Genomic DNA, 15,797 nt, shown 5'->3' on the forward strand with positions numbered 1-15,797 from the left:
CTCCACCCGCTGCCACCTGCCTCTGTTTCCCTGGCGTCGCCTCTTCCCCGCCTCGCGTGTCTGGTTCCCTCCTGCTCCGTCGCACTCCCCCGTTTCGCTTTCTTTTCGTCTTCCTGGGTCTCGGCCTCTATTTCTGTCCCAGTCTCCATCCCCCTCTATTTTCGTCCCGCCCCGGCCGCCCCGGCCCCGCCCCGGCTTCCGCCCCCTCCGGGCCCCCTCCCGCGCCCGGCGCGCATTCCAGCCTCCTGCCCCGCCCGCGCCCTCCCTGGAGCCAGCTGCTGCCGCGGTGCGGGCGCGGTGCGGGGCGGAGGAGTGGGCTCCGGCTGGGGTTAGAGGTCTGCAGTGGGTGGGCCGGAGGGCACCCCGACCCCTCTGGAATGTAGGCGGGGCCCCAGCAGGGAGGCGGCCACCCCGCAGGCAGCAGGAGACAGCTGGCTGCAACCGCGAAGCACCGTCCCCCACCCAGGACTTGGGACGCTGCCCACAGTCAGCCCTGGGGGACAATAAGCAAACCCCCCCAAACAGCCCCACATCAGCCCCTCCACTAGACACACCGACCGGTGTGCACAGCCCATCCCTCCACACTCTATAAGGGTGTTTATTGAGTGCCACCTGTTTGTTAGACTTCCAAGTAACCAACACCCACACACACCCATAAAACCTGCCCAGGCCCACCCTGGTTCCTCCACGATCCTTCAATCAGCTTTGTGACCTTCAAAACGAAGGTACCCCCACTCTTCCCGGGACCAAGACCTCCCTTAAAACCCAAGTACAGGCAGCAGCCTCCTGTGAACACAGTGGAGCGGAAGGCCAACGACGTCTGGCCACTAGCCTCCAGCTGCAGGCCCTAGGCCCTCCATCGGTGCCCACCCCTCTTGTGGCCACTGCAGTCCCCTGGTCTGGGTGAGGGTTCATAGCTGTCCCCTGACTGACTTCAGCCAGCAGCCTTTTGGTCACTGTTGGAAATACAGGGGTTGACTCAGGGACAGTGCTCTGTGAAGCCACATGCAGAAGGGAGAGAACAACAGAAGACTGGTGCTTCCTAAGCTCCCTGTTCCCAGAGGCCTTGCTACCTGATGTCCATTTCTCAGATGGAGTGGCCCACAGGCCCTGAGAGGGGCCTGGGTGCCACCTGCCCACACAGCTGGCCTTTGGTTGTGTGTGTCCGCTGATCTGTGGGTGCGTGGACATGTTCCCTGAGCACCTGAGGCATCTGCTTGTCTGGGGCCCTCCGCGCTCACTGGGGTGGGCAAATGCTGTGTGTCTTTGGACTGCCGAGTGTAGGGGTGGCTCTTCTGCTTGGTCGGCCTGTGAGTCCCTTCAGCTGCCCCAGGTTGAGGGTGTGGGGGACAGAACTGAATCTCCACTTGTCCTCCTCCACTGTTGCGTGAGAGAAATCCCCAGCCCCAGGCAGAGGCTGCTGTGTGTCCTTTGGGTTTACAGGCAGTCTGTGTGCAGATGATGCCCTGCGGGTAGGGCCACAGACGTGGGTAGGGGACCCTGGGGTATAGTGAGTAGCTGTGGAGGGGTCCTGATCCTCTGGCTTTTTTACAGGATGGGGGTTGTTGCTAAGCAACATCTGAGTCCATGGAGGTGGGCAATCAGCACCCATCCCTTTACCCAGTTTTAGAAACTGTGCATGCCCCCAGTTCCCCAGGGTGAGGCACCTAGGCCAGCTTCAGGGTTTTCTTGGCTGTTGCAGGGACTTTGGCATTTCCCAGACATCTCATGTGGCATGCCCACACATACAGTATACTGCCCACCCTGCCCAGAGTTCTCAACCTATGCCCTTTCTACCTGTCTGTCCCTCAGTGGCAAGGGTCCCTTTCTTGGCCTCTGCAAGTGTAGTGGATACAGAAAGATCAAGCAGGTGTGACCTGGAAAGCAGGCACGGGGCCTTCTGTCCTGACCACCATTACCATGTGTCCTCTGGATCTCACGTGCAGCCTGTCACATGTGTATGCAGATAGCAGCTCCAGGAGGGAACTGCTGGGTGCCAAGTGCATGGGGCTGTGTGACTTCGTGCCCAGTGAGTATACGTGTGTGTGGTGTGTCACAGGATATGTGCGCTGGGGCCCAGCCTTTGTGCTGCTGGGATGGCCTTCTCTGGCCTGGCCTGACCAGGAGCAGATGTGACCGAGCAGCCTGCACATTCCTGGGCTCTGACTCAGGCCTGTGGGGAGGGGGTGAGTCACAGGGAGCTTGAGCCCAGCCCCAGCCTGGGCCCTGCCACCCCACCCTGGATGCAGACCCCTTCCTAGGAACAAGGTGCTACCCCCTCTGGCCTTCCTGTGTTGCAGACCTCTGAACCTCAGGCACTGGGGACCTCCTGGGGAAGAGAACCCCCTCTGTACAGGTAGGTCCTGGGGGAGGGGAAAATTTAACCCTCTCTGCTCTGAACTTTGGGCTTCTGAAGCTGCCCCTACTGCTGCTGACACATAGCTTAAGTGCCCACCCAGGGACATGAGTCACAGCACTAGGCATGGGTACATATGCTCTGTGGGTCCCGGCCCACCCTTGTCACGCATACCCATTTGTGTCCTGGGCTGCTCCCACATGCACATCCGGATTGTGTATACATTTTTTGGCCTCAGCACCCCTTCCTGTGTATTGTGGAACACAGGCTTGCCTGCCTAGCAAACGTGATCCTGTCCTGGCAATGCTGGGCTGCCACACTCCCTGCACACCTCCACGCCTCTGTTCACCTGAACCCAGCCCCACTTTCTGATCCACACGAACCTGGGTCCCTAGTAATCCTTGTTTCTCCATCTCTGTGCCCACGAGTCCCAGGCCCACAAGCACACATGTGCGCCACACCTGGCAACAAGCACGCAGTCTGCGCATCCCCCGCCCTGGCTCTGGCCCGGAGGATTGGGGCCAGCTGGGTGACGAGTGTGCCAGGACGGCCCCCCTTTTGCGCCCCCGCCTGGCAGCCGCCAGGTGTACCATCCCGGCCCCCTCCAGTGCCGGAGGGGGCGGTAATTACGCGGCCCTGGGGTAACCCTCCCCCACCACTACAAGCCTTTCATCCCCGGCCACTCCCGTCCTTGGTCGAGACGCTCATTACCGCCTCCCGCCCGGTCATTAGCTGGAGTCGGGAAAGGACCCAGCGTCCGGCGGGCCCGACCCCGCGGGGAGGGCGGAATGGGCGGCACCGGAGGGAAGCGGCCCTGCCCCCACCTATAGAGTGACGCCTGGATGAGGGAGGGCGGGGCTGCCAGCCCTGGGGTGGAGGGGGCGAACCGCCCCGGGATCCCCCGACCGGCGCCCCCTCGGAGACCGCTGGTTGGGGAGGGGCAGGTCTGTGAAAGAGCCGACGGCGGGCGCAGAGATGGACAGACTCTGGGTCGAGTCCTCATCCTCGATGGGCTGGGGCTAATCCCAAACGCCTGGCCAGGAACAGCAACCCCACTTCAGCCCGGCAAAGTCGTGGGACGAGCTGGGGCAGGTAGCGGGGCTCTGAGGTCCCCACGCCAGGGAGGCACTCGCCCTGTGGGTTGGCCACCCTGACCGGGAGCGATGGAAGCAGCAGAAGGACCCGACACCCCGCGCGAGGCCACGCAGCTGGCGAATGCCCCGAGGGGCGGGACCCGGGGGCTGGACGCAGAGGGCTTCGACCAGGACGAGAGCAAGGCTGGGGCGCCCCCGTGTGTCGGCGCCGGGCAGCGCGCCCGGCTTCCAGTTCCTTATGCAGGGGCGGCCTTCGGAGTGAGAAGGGGTCCTCATCCCGTGTACGCCCCGCATGAGGTTAGTGAGTCAGGGTGACACGCTGAGACGCACGTACACGCAGGCGCAGGTCAGCACAGAGACACAGGTGCAGAGGCAGGTAACACCTGAGCCTCAAGCACACAGTGGAGGGGCAGATGCGCAGTGGACAGCAATCCGCGGTTTCGCGTCCACGCCTTACTGAGGACCCCGGATCGCTGTGGGTACTCGCGGGCACTGGCACCCAGGAACTGCTCCTAGTAAACTTGGTAACTGGGTGCTGGCAGAATGAGTGAATGACCACAAGGCTCCTCACAAAAGCAGGAGGAAGCAGGGACTCAGAACTAGAGGCAATGTGGGGGGCCAGAACGATCCCGGAACTGTGACTACGGCGACACCTCCTATCCCTGGGAATCTCTGGGACAAGAATTCCCGGGCCTGGGATTCAGATCAGAAAGGGCGGGCCTGAATGGCTCCGGGGCTGGGCGTGGCGGCGATCGAGGCTCCAGGGGGCGTGGGTGGACCCCCTTTGCACCGCCAGGAGAGCACAGTGCTGATGTCTCTCTGCTCCTTATAATAACCGCCCTGCGTGAGTGGCTGACGCAGCAGCGGGCTGCTGCTGACGGGAGAGGGGGGCAGAGCCGGCGCCGTGAGTCATGCAGCCGCCGCCTGGGGAAGGGGTCCTTGAGCCCGCTGAGGGTCGCGGTGGCCTTGTCACTGGAGGCAGCTGGGTCATCTCGACCTGCTTGAGGGTGAAAGGGTCTGAGGCCTGGAGTGGGGCTGGGACTTCTCAGGAAAACCGGGCCTCTTCCTCAGTTTCTCTTGTCTGCAGAGAGACTACTCTCCAAGACTTTCTGGGGGAGGAGCTGTAGTGTGGGTCTAAGGGCCTGGGCACACAGGGAAGGGTTTACAAGCCTCTTCGACCAGGGGGGCTGGAGGTAGCATGAGCTAAGCGGGCCATAAGAGACCCCACCTCCCCACCCGGCCCCGGAAGCAGCCTTAGAGGTAAGGGCCTTTGCAAACTCGGTTTTCTAATCATAGAGGTGCTCTTGGGACACCCAAGAACCAGGTTAAAAGGAGATGCCATCTAAAGGACAAGACATGGGTGACAGAGCAGAGAGGACCCTGACTTTGGGGCGGGTGGTCAGTGGGTTGTGGGTGTAGAGACCCACAAGATGGCTAGGGCTGGGGTGCATGCTGGCAGCAGGGAGGCCAAGGGCAGAACTGGACGTTGTGTACACTGGGGACTGCATGGTGGAGCCACTTGCCTGTGGGTGTCGACCTGTCAGGTAGAGGTGGAATGGACAAATGACGGGTCAGGTGGGTGTTGGGATGGGGGTGTGCAGGTGACGCACATGCCAGGGGTTGGGGGATGTGGTAGGGGTTTGTGGGCCAACTGAACTGGGGTGTCCCAAAGTGTTGGATGGTGGGAAAACTGGGATTGTGGGGAATTTGGGGGTTCGCAAATGCGGCTGTTGGTGTTGGGGTTTGGGCGGGCGTTGCGTTTGAAAGCATGAAGCGGTGCATTCAGGAGCGTGGGGGTTCTGGGAGTCAGAGAATATCAGCGATATTGGCAAGCATATCAGGATTGATGCCAGGAGTAAGAGGAAGTCGGGTATTTGAAGGCCAGGGCTCGGACAGTTATGGACATCTGGATGAGGTCAATAGGTTGGGTTTGGAGCGATACGAGGGGGAGGGTGCCATGAAGCGGGAGACCCCTGCAGGCAGCGGCTGGAGGTCTTTTGTTCCTCGCCACAGGCCCGGGTTCCGGCACACCGAAGTGGGTCAGTCCTGCCCCACTACCCCGACCACGCCCCCGCGCCCAAGGGCGGGGGACTGCGGACTGGGAACATTACGGCCAATCGGGACTCCCAATGGCAGCGATCAGGAGGGGGCGGGGCCGATGCATGCCCCGCCCTCAGCTCATGAATATGTGGCGCAGCCGCAGTGTCGGAAGCCTCGGATTGGCTGACACGGCGCAAGGGGCGGGTTGAGGGGGGCGGGGCCCGGCGGCAGCATATATGAGGCCAGGCACGGGGCGACCCCCCCTCACTCGCGCGTTAGGAGGCTCGGGTCGGTGTGGTGTGCCGTCTTCCCGCTCGCGTCAGGGACCTGCCCGGCTCAGCGGTGAGGGCCCTGGCGGCACCGACTCCGAGGGGCCCGGGCGGTGGGCGGCCTGCGACGCCCAGGCGAAGCGGGGCCGCGGCGGCACGCCCCTGGGAGGGGGCGGTGCCGGGGCGGGCCCGGGGTGGAGTTCGTCCCGCCGGCGGCAAGGGGCAGCGGGAGACCGGGTCCAGCGTTGGCCTGAGGGAGTTTCCCCCGAGTTCCCGGCCGCCGGCATTGCGGGCCCTGCTCAAAATGGCGGCCGCGAGCTCAAGGCTGCGCCAGCGAAATGGCGGGAGCGCCGAGTGCCCGGATGGAGTGGCGCAGGGCGTGCGCGCGGCGCATGCGCCGGGCCTGAGTGGGGGCGGGGCCACGGGGCGCGTGGAGGCCCGTCCTGGGCGGTGGGGCGGGGCGGCGCGCGCCCCGTCGCTCCGGCTTCCCGAGCCTCAGTTTCCCTCTCCCCATTGTGGTGGCACATTGGAAAGGACGCCCTCGCAAGGCCTGGCACGGCGGGCTCAGTGTGTACGTGAGGCGACAGCCCCGGTGCGCGGCCTCCAAGTGTGCCCCGCTCCTCGTTTCCGGCCCGTTGGGCAGTGGTCGTCCCCAGCCAATAAATGCTTTGTCCAAGTCGACGTGCCCCGCCCCCTCCAGTGGCCGCCTCCCTCCCGGCCCGCTCGTCACAGCCGAGACTCCGCCCCAGCGCGGGGCGCCTCTTACAGTGGTCGAAAGCACCTTCCCGCCCAGCCCCTCAGTCGTAGACAGAAAGTGGTGAGCGTAGGAGCCCGTCCCCGCCCCGCGCTGCGCGGGCGAGACCGCGCAGTCCTGCCCGCGCGGTGGGAGGGCCGCGCCGGGGCGGGGAGACCCGAGCGGCCCGCCCTCGTGGAGCCTCCAGTCTGGCTGGGTGGAGCTGGACGCGCGCGGACACCGAGAGCTCTTTTGTACGAAGAAGCCCGCGCGGGTTTGAGATCAGGAGAGCAGAGGAATGGTTTTCCGGAGAGGCCCGAGGAGCGCATGCCAGTTGTAAGGAAGGAAGGGCAGTGGTGAGAGGAAGCTCCTTAAAGCTCGCAGTGGTGTCTGCCGCAGGCCGCCATGGCATCCGACGAAGGCAAACTGTTCGTGGGAGGGCTCAGCTTTGACACCAACGAGCAGTCCCTGGAGCAGGTCTTCTCGAAGTACGGGCAGATCTCCGAAGGTGAGCCTGGGCCCGGATGGCGCGGCGTGGGCCGGTCTGCCTCCTTCCTGCCTGTGGGGTGGCTGCGTTCTGACCGGTTCTCTCTCTCCTACCCAGTGGTGGTGGTGAAAGACAGGGAGACCCAGCGATCACGAGGCTTTGGTTTTGTCACGTTTGAGAACATCGATGATGCCAAGGACGCCATGATGGCCATGAATGGGAAGGTGAGGGTTGGCTTCTCTGGGTTGCCAAGGGTCTGTGGATGCTGAGCGTGACTTCTACTTCCTAAGGACACACAGGCACGGTGGTTGACATGTGCTGACCTCTGCTCTCCAGTCTGTGGATGGGCGACAGATCCGAGTTGACCAGGCTGGCAAGTCATCTGACAACCGATCCCGAGGGTACCGAGGTGGCTCTACTGGAGGCCGGGGCTTCTTTCGTGGAGGCCGGAGCCGGGGCCGCGGGTTCTCCAGAGGTGAGTGTCTTGAGTGCTTGGGGGCACAGTGGAGTTGTTGCGGGTGTGAACTGACTCTTAACCCTCTTCTTGATTCTGTCTTTTACAGGGGGCGGGGACCGAGGCTATGGGGGTGGCAGGTTTGAGTCCCGGAGTGGGGGCTATGGAGGCTCCAGAGACTACTACAGCAGGTGAGAGGGTGCAGAGCCAGGCAGGGCTTACGGGAGGCTGTGGAGTGCTGCTGTCCAGGGCTGGTCCTGGGGAGGGGGCCCTCCAGCTGGCATGGTGCAGGCCGACAGGCAGGTAGACAGGAGGGGTGAGGAGGTGACAGGAGCGGAGCGGACGGGGTGTTCCGATTTTGTCGTGGGAGCGGAAGGGCCCAGAGTGTATGGCTGGTGGGAGTTTTTTGTTCCTTCACTTTTTTGGTGCTCGTGATGGAACCCAGAGCAAGGCGAGCACTGGCCTCGGCCCCGGGGGGCCCTTTACATTAACCAGGTTTGCCCCGCTTCTCCCGTTGCGGGCAGCTGGTCTGGAATCTGGAGCTCCAGCTGGTGTAGGCTTGAACCTAAGTGGGCAGGTGTCCTTCAGCACCCACGTATGTCTTTCCCACAGTCGGAGTCAGGGTGGTGGCTACGGTGACCGGAGCTCGGGCGGGTCCTACAGAGACAGCTATGACAGTTACGGTAAGTCTAGCTCCAAGGGCGCCACACTCGGTGACTGTGGTGGGAGCTCAGCGAACCCTGGCGCCCTCCATCCGGGGCTCCATGCTCAGGCCTTGTCACTCTGCTTGCCTGTAAGGAAGAGATCTGTCCTTTCAGCCATTCCTACTATAGAGCACAAAAACCAAGTCAGTGACCGAGGACAGGGAGTGCGCGGGAGCCGCGCCGTCCAGCCTAGGTGCATGTGCCGCTGCGGCCTCCCTCCCTCCCTCAGCGCTGGGGGGTGGTTGCTCCCGAGGCCGGCTGTGCCCTCCGGTCTGGACGGGAGTGGATGCATCTTGCTGCGTGCTTCAGCGCCTTTACACTGTGCCTGCTTCTTGTCCTCAGCTACACACAACGAGTAAAAATCCTTCCTGCTCAAGATCGTCCTTCCAATGGCTGTGTATTTAAAGATTTTGGGAGCTTCGCTGAACCGTTAATGTGTAGTGAACACACCTCCTTGTATGCCCACTTTGTAGTCATTTCAGTTCTGATCTTGTCAACCCAGCCTGACTGCTTCTGACCCCAAGATGGCCTCATGACTAGACGTACCTTTTTAAGGAAGCGCTGTCCGTTTTTAAAGGTTCTAAAAACGTTTTGAAAAGCACTTCAGATTTTATTTTTTACCGTGAGCCACGGGTTTTTGAAGAACTTGCCGGGGTTGTGTGGTTTTTGTTTTTGCAGTGCTGGGGTTGGAGCCCAGGGCCTCATGCATGCAAGGCGAGCGCTCTACCGCTGAGCCGCACCCGGCCCTGTCGTGTGGGTTGTTGGTTACTGGATTTTTCTGGTTCTGGATTTTTTTTGGTTTTTTTGGTTGTGTTGCTTTTTTTGTTTCTTTTTAGTGGGGGTCACCCAGCAAAGTGGGGTGCCCCATCACTTCTCTGATCACATGGACTCTGAATCCGCTCTCTGTCGGAAGCTGAGCCAGCTGTGGCTTTTCCAACTGTGTGACGTTTGAGTGTAGCTGGTAGGACGCCGCGGGCTGCGCAGCTGCCCCAGCCGCCCGCAGGCCCACCGTGCCGGGCGCCGCCCGCAGCAGCGCGCAGACGTCCCCGCAGAGGTGCGTGACGACGTGGTCTGCCTTGCCCTTTTTTACTGAAGACGTGCGTCCTCCGTGATGTTGTACCGCAGTGGCTAAGGAACTCTTGTACGCAGTTTTCTCTGGCTTCACGAAGCCGATTAAAAGACCGTGTGAAACGAACCTTGCTCTGGCCATCTCCCTTTCATTGCACACCACACGCTGTGCTGCGCCCTGGCGGGCAGGCCTGGGCGCGCGCCGGGCAGCTGCAGGCCCTGGGTCTGCGGCCCTAGCGGAGGCCCGAAGAGAGCTAGAGGAGCGAGGCAGGGAAAGTGACTCGGGCCGGGCCTGTGGACAGCCGGTGCCGCCTCCCTTAGGAGAGCCAGGTGGGTGACGGGAGGGGCGCAGGCGGCAGGGCGGCCCCGAGGCTCTGGCGACCGCAGCCGGAGGACTCGCGGCGGGCCCTCGGCAGGGGCAGCCAGCGCTGGGCACGCGAGGCCGGCCGGCCGGCCTGGCCCAGCAGCAGGGCAGAGGGCCAGCAGGGCCCGGGTGACGCCAGAGCGGGCTGGTTAGCCAGCGCCGCTGCGCGCCTCGAGTCCGGAGCGTCCTCTGCTAGCCTGTGGAGCTGCGGCCCTCGGAGGACAGACGCGCTGCGCCCAACAGAGCCCCGAGACCTCGGGCCCCCTTGGCTAGCGCCCTCGGGAGCCCGCCTGGGACGGAGGTAACGCCGTCGCTCGCTCGCTCGCGTCGCCTCCCTGAGCGCGCTCGGACGTGGCCGTGCGCCTGGGCAGTGGCCCTGTGGCTGCTTTTTGGTTTTCCGTTTTGTTTTAAGTCGAGCTGGGACCGAAGTCGGGCCTGGCCGTGGGCCTGAGCCGTGTGCGGCAGGCCGCGCTCTAGGTGCGACCCTAGGCAGGACTGGAGACCACGGCGCGCCCCGGGCCTTTCGGATTTTTGCTCCTCAGCGGCCAGCCTTGCGGGCTCCGGGCCGCACCGGACTCGGAGCAGCCGGGCCCGCGCGGGCAGCTGGCTGCGGCCCTGCCTGGACAGGCGCGGGCCGGCCCGGTGGAGGTTGCAGGGGCGGCCGGGAGGGGCAGCAGCCCTCCCCAGGACGCGGCCCTAACGCTCCTTTGCTTTGGCAGGGTGAAGGCGGCCCGCGAGGACGCAGCAGCGATGACCTCGGGTCGCCGCCAGGAGGGCCACGCGTGAAGGACAGTGAGGCCAGCTGCCCGCCTCCCTGCTCGTCGCCGTAAGTTCCCCGGAGCCGACCGGGGGCTTCCCGCGGGCCCTGCGGGTCAGAGCTTCGCCGCGGGCCGCAGTCAGTGCAGGACCAAGAGCTGGGCACGGGTCTGAATAAAGGGCGTGTGTCACCCAGAAAGCTGTGTCTGCTTCGGGGTGCGGCACGGGGGAGGTAGGGGGCCCGCGTGCGCACCGGCGGGCGGGGCGGCTGGGGGGCGTGGGCGCGGGGCACTGTGGGTAACACGGGCGGCCCAAAGGCCACTTCCGGTCGCGCGACCCGCCCCCCGCCGGCTATAGGCCGACACCGCCCCGTGCGCCTGAGTGGCAGCCTTTAGCAGGGGCGGGGCACCACCACCGCTTCCGCCGGGCCATGGGGCCGTGCGTGCCGCCGCCGCTGCTGCTGCTGCTGCCAGCGCTGCTTTGCTGGGCCGAGGAGAGCGCGCGGTCACAGGCCGCGGCCTCGCCGCAGCCCGCCACGACGAATGGGAGCCAGACGAGCGCGCCGCACAACAGCACGCATGCGTGGCCTCCAAGCGCGCAGGGCTCGCCGCTGCTGCGCTCCTTCTACGTGCTCACGGGCTTCTGTGGCTTGGCGGCGCTCTACTTCCTCATCCGGGCATTCAGGTTCGTCAGGCGGAAGCTGTTGCTGCTGCCCTCCCTGCCAATGCCAATTGGCATATGCCACGTGTGGGGGCGGGGCCGAGCTGCCACGTGGCTCGCCCACAGTTGGACTCCGGTTTTGGTTGCTTTCGGATGCGCAGTGTAGTAAGGGGGGCATATGGCGTAATTGAGGCCTGCAGGGTTCCTCCTGCCCTGGTGGACACCGAGAGGTGGCTTATCTGTTCTCGCACTGTTCATGGCTCTGAGCGTCCCGCCCGGTTTTACTCTCTTGCTCTTGGCACCGCGCTGAGACTCTCTAGGCCCCCAGGCTCCTGCTGCCTCGTGCGCCTGCTGCAACCGGCCTGTGACTGTGTTGTTGGTCGGAGCCTAGTTAAGCCCTCCGTGGCCCTTAGAGTCCTCTTGAACTCCTCACCCCGGTGTAGCCCACCTCTTCATTCCGGGTCCTCCTGATTGCTTTCCTCCGGAGAGGTGAGGTGCGCCTGCTCTTTCCCCTGTGGCCCTCGTTTCTCTTGTGTATGGCCCAGGCCACCTCTAGACCCCTAATCTCCTTTGGTCAGTCCAGAATTGATGTCTGGAAGGGCCCTTGTCACATCAGTGGCGATGCTGCTTCTGGTTGTCATCCAAGCACAGTCTTGTAGTTCTTGGTGGAGAGCCTTCGCTTCCCGATCCTATCTTGGATGCCCGTGCATTATACCTGTCTCTCCATTCCCCTGGCATGGCCACTGGCAGGCGGGGCCTTGGGCCTGAGGCAGTCCTCCATTCAGGGCACCGGCAAACTCTGCTCGCTCTGGTAACCAGAACAGCATTTTCCTTTTGAGGTCTAGGCACAGGGGAGGCCAAGGAATGTGTCTACTTGCTGTTACTGCGGTGACAGTTCTTATTTTCCCCATAGGGAGAATGGAACCCAGGGGTGCTTTACAGTAGAGCTGCACGCCAACCCTTATTTAAATTTTGAGACAGTGTCTGAGTTGCCCAGGCAGGACTGGAACTTGGAATCCTCCTGCCTTCATTGGGATGACAGGCTTGTGCCACCAGGTCCAGCTCCACAAAAGCAATTAGTAATCCTTATGGCTTTTAGAACGGGAAGGAAACAGCCATGATGGGGGGTGCAGCAGGGCTCTGGGGTAGGAATGGGCACAACAGCTGAGGGCCCTGGGCTGGACGAAGGGAGAGGACAGGGTATCAGAGACAGTCTCTGAGTGTGTCTGGACTATGTGCAGGTTGAAGAAACCACAACGGAGAAGGTATGGGCTCCTGGCCAACACCGAGGACCCCACCGAGGTGGGCTCACTGGACAGTGGCGATGAGGAGACGGTCTTTGAGACAAGGAACCTGAGATGGTAGGGAAGCCCCCCTTGCTTCCAGGGACCTCAGTCAGGGCCAGGCTGAGCTGGAGACTCGGGGAAGAACAAGACTAGGGTGTGCAGCAAGCCTGTGGGCCATTGGTGTAGTCACTTGACCTTGATGCTTAGCCGTTTCCTGTTTCTTTAAGATGGGAAAGAGGACTGGGCATGTGCCTGGGTGGGGGCATGCACCAGGCCCAGGCTCCATTTCCTGCACGGCAAAGAAAGAAAGTGGGGCAGGGGTCAGGGGACGACTGCCACACTTGCTCGTGGTCCTACCCTAATAACTCGTCAGCATTCCAGGTGGAGGATCCAAGGGTGTGGAAGAGGGAGGGCTGCGGCAGGCTCCAGGGCAGCACGTAACAGGACCAGTCCTGGAAGACCGATCCGGGCGGCGGGAACAGGGGGCAAGAGCCTAGAGTCAGGAGGGAGTACTGCCGGCCTGAGGTGAGGGTGGGAGCTTCAGCAGGTTCTGAGCAGGGGCACGCGACGTGTGCACTGACCTGGCTGCTGTGGGGACCCCTCCTGCTGGGATGGGACAGGCATGGAGATTAGGAGACCAGTGGACAGCAGCCGTGGAGCATGGTTCTGCTTCTAGACACCTCGGAGGAAGCAGGCTTCAGCTCGGCCGCCCCTCTGCGGTCTCCTCCACCTCCCTCTCCTGGAGGAGTCCCCTCTCACAAGGGGGCCCTTGGGGAGGGTGCCCCTGGTGAGCACAGCGCTCCTCACCTGGCTTTCATCCTCTTTCCAGATGCCGAAGGAGGCAGGCGTTCTGATGGGCCACGGGGGAAGGTGGAGAGACGGGCCAGCTGTCCTCAGGCTTTGGCGCTTCCCAGCACTCTGGTGGGAGCCTGTGCAGCCTGTCCAAAGCCTCCTCCATCCCCAGCCTGGAAGACTGGGCCTCCCCTCCCCAGATGCTGCCCTAGCCTGGCGAAGGGAAGTATGTTGAAACCCAGGGACCCAACAACCACCTGGGACTCTTGAAGTCCCCCAGCTTGACTTGTGCCACTCCTTCCTGCATGGAGATGTGGCAGCCCTGCACTGAGGCCTGGTGGGCAGATGGACTGAGGGGCAGTCTCAGCACCTTTCTGCTGGGCTGGGGACAATAAACGAGGCATTGGCTGTGTGTCTGGCGTCCACCCTGCCTTGACTCCAGGCTTTGGTACCCAGGTGCCTCCGGCAAAAGGTGGGGGGGTCTCTGCTCCAGGATCCCCTCAGCAGTGCTGCCTTTAACCTGGGTCAGGAGCCTTGCATCTCAGCCCGCCAACTCCTTGGGGCAGTTCCAGAGGAGTCCTGGCTTAGTGTGGTGGCCCAGCCGCCTGAGGCCCCTCCTCATCAGCTGGCTAAAGTCCCTTCCACATGTGACGAGGAATTGCCACCAGGTGGCAGCCTTGTGCTAATCAGCTACCCCCTGGCTTCCCAGGGGCAGGACTTTTACACCAGGAAGTAAGTCCTATGGAGCCGTTTCTCCCACTTGTTCCTGAGCCCCCTCCTCAGTCCACTACTAGGACACAGAGAAGCATCCCCTGTCCTTCCCACCTTCTTCCCTGTGCTGACCCTGCTTGCCTGCCTGATCCCTCCCTGCCCAGCTTCAGCCACTACCCCCAGAAAGCCCTCCCTGACTGCATCCCCAACCTGTTCTTCCAACGAGTGGGCTCCAGGGAAGGTGGGGGAGGCCAGAGCACCAGGGAGGACCTGACACGGTCGGGAGTCCTGGGCAGGCCCTGGCTGCTGCTTCACGTCTCCATGGGTCTGGCTCAGCCCTGTGCCCTTGTCTCCACAACTGTTCCTTCACTGTGATCGACTCGTCTCTCTGTGTAAGACCCCATGGGACGTGTTTTTGACAGGCGTGAGTCTGTCCTGGCCCCCCACCCTGTGATCTGCACCCCTCTCCCAGAGCGCTGAGCATTTCTCCAGCTTCAAAAGGCACATTAATTACTCTAATGAGGTCAGGAGAGACCCAGCTCTGCCATCCGGAGCTGGGAACACACCCCCACCCCCGCCTGCCGCCTCCCCTGCCGGGTGGAGGGTGAGCACCGCCTGCCTCGTCCCTGTGCCTGTCAGCCCGTCAGCCTCCACCCCCAGCATTAGTGTGGAGTAATTGGCAGCCCCCGCCAAGGTTAATGCACTATTAGCTGGGAGTCATCCGCGGCTAAAAGCCAGGAGAGGGGCCTGCAGTGCCAGACGGAAGGGCCTGGGTCCCTCGGCCGGCAGCGCATGTGCCAGCAAGGAAGGGCTCCCAGCACTGCCGCACCTTGTGCGCACGAATGCTCAGACGCGGTAGGCAAGAGACAGGCTGCCACGAAGGGATGGGACCCGCGCCTTCACAAAGTCACCGGATGCTGAGCCCTGAGGTCCCCCCCATAGCCACCCTTCTGAAAGCACTGCTGTGGTCACACAAAAGCCACATGTGTAGCTGCATCCTCCTGCATGACCCCCAGGAAGTTCTGGACACCGTGGTCCTGCTGGATGGTGGGTGTTGTCGTGGGAAAGTGGATCTGTGTCCAGGCCCCAGAGCTGCTGGGGGCAGGAGGAGGAGGGAGGGAAGGTAGGTGGGAATACCAGGGATAGGGTGGGGATTGCAGGAACCTTAGGATCTGTGCTGAGGCTCAGGGCCTGCCTGGACATAACGGAAATTTTAATCGGCAGGGGGAAGGGGCACACCTAGGTTCCTTGGTCCACAGTGGGTGCAGCTGGACTGGGTGCAGACTGTCCACAAGAGTGTCCCTGCCACAGGTGCCCCTGCTGGACCTCCTAGTCCTGAGTGGCAGAGCTGGGGCTTCTGAAACTGCCCGAGCTGGAGCTGACAGTGGATTTGGTCGAATTTATTCTGTGATGAGCGGTTTCTCCCGGCATATTTTTAGTCTGCTCCTCCAGGGCTTGTGGTCTTTGAAGGCTGAGGGCTGCTACACAGGGATCCCAAGCCCCACAGCCTGGCTCTGCGGGCTGATGGGTGAGCCAGGGCCCCACACTGGGCCTGGGTGGGAAGAACTTGTCCAGCAGACATCTGGGCCCAAAGTTAAGACCCAGGTGGATGGGTGTGGGTCCCCATCAGAGTCCCTGTCCTGGGTCTGGGCGGGTGGCTGGCAGCTGACCCTGGATAACCCCTGACACTGACCCTTGTCTGCAAAGTGAGTCTGACCGCTGACCCTTGACTCCAGGGGAACCTAAGTCCAGCATCGCCCCTTAATCTGGCTGACCACTGGCTGGCTGATTTCTCCAGGCTGGGGCAGCCCCTGCCCCAGGAGGGAAGAAGGCTTTGGAGCTCCCCTGGTGCCCCCCTGGAACAGCCTGTGGGGCAGACCTGGAGACCTCCCGCCCCTCCTGGCCAGTCCTCAAGAGTGCCTGGCGGGCACTGGGAGGTTGAATGGGGGACGAGCTGCCTTTGTTCCTCTCCCTGCTTGGGCTCTGACCTTGAGAGAGACAAGAACAGAGAAGAGCGAGCTTC

The 15,797-nt window shown here is 62.8% G+C and overlaps 2 protein-coding genes and 1 long non-coding RNA gene across 7 annotated transcripts in view; 2 read left to right on the forward strand and 1 right to left on the reverse strand.

The window, feature by feature from the left end:
• LOC306646310 overlaps positions 1-902 on the reverse strand; it is a 5,836-nt gene extending 4,934 nt beyond the window's left edge. Inside the window, exon 1 of the long non-coding RNA XR_013759847.1 lies at positions 21-902. This is a non-coding gene — a long non-coding RNA (uncharacterized lncRNA). The remainder of the gene's footprint in view (positions 1-20) is intronic.
• The window catches only part of CIRBP (cold inducible RNA binding protein), an 11,187-nt gene extending 759 nt beyond the window's left edge, over positions 1-10,428 (forward strand). Inside the window, exons 3-10 of one of the 3 annotated variants that reach the window (XM_079114902.1) lie at positions 1,813-2,029; positions 2,301-2,356; positions 6,892-7,000; positions 7,097-7,203; positions 7,316-7,454; positions 7,543-7,624; positions 8,046-8,116; positions 8,480-8,775. In XM_079114902.1, coding sequence (XP_078971028.1) covers positions 6,898-7,000; positions 7,097-7,203; positions 7,316-7,454; positions 7,543-7,624; positions 8,046-8,116; positions 8,480-8,496 — 519 coding nt within the window. In that variant the 5' untranslated portion in view covers positions 1,813-2,029; positions 2,301-2,356; positions 6,892-6,897 and the 3' untranslated portion in view covers positions 8,497-8,775. Of the gene's footprint in view, positions 1-1,812; positions 2,030-2,300; positions 2,357-5,682; positions 5,833-6,891; positions 7,001-7,096; positions 7,204-7,315; positions 7,455-7,542; positions 7,625-8,045; positions 8,117-8,479; positions 8,776-10,288 lie in introns of those variants that run through there. The other 2 variants (XM_079114903.1, XM_079114901.1) reach the window with 2 other exon arrangements.
• Positions 10,285-13,475, forward strand: FAM174C (family with sequence similarity 174 member C; the record flags this gene model as incomplete). Of its 3 annotated transcripts, none has more annotated exons than XM_079114906.1 (3): positions 10,285-10,395; positions 10,724-11,009; positions 12,227-12,350. In XM_079114906.1, the coding sequence occupies exons 2-3, from the start codon at positions 10,756-10,758 to the stop codon at positions 12,348-12,350; spliced, it is 378 nt and encodes a 125-aa protein (XP_078971032.1). In that variant the 5' UTR covers positions 10,285-10,395; positions 10,724-10,755. The 3 variants fall into 3 exon arrangements, with proteins under 3 accessions (XP_078971032.1, XP_078971033.1, XP_078971034.1); XM_079114907.1 differs by having other exon boundaries at positions 10,290-10,395; positions 10,721-11,009; XM_079114908.1 differs by lacking the exon at positions 10,285-10,395 and adding an exon at positions 13,101-13,475 and having other exon boundaries at positions 10,721-11,009; positions 12,227-12,346.
• Positions 13,476-15,797: the final 2,322 nt, after the last annotated feature.

This window comes from Sciurus vulgaris (genome assembly GCF_902686455.1).
Source record: "Sciurus vulgaris genome assembly, chromosome: 16".
NCBI lineage: Eukaryota > Metazoa > Chordata > Mammalia > Rodentia > Sciuridae > Sciurus > Sciurus vulgaris.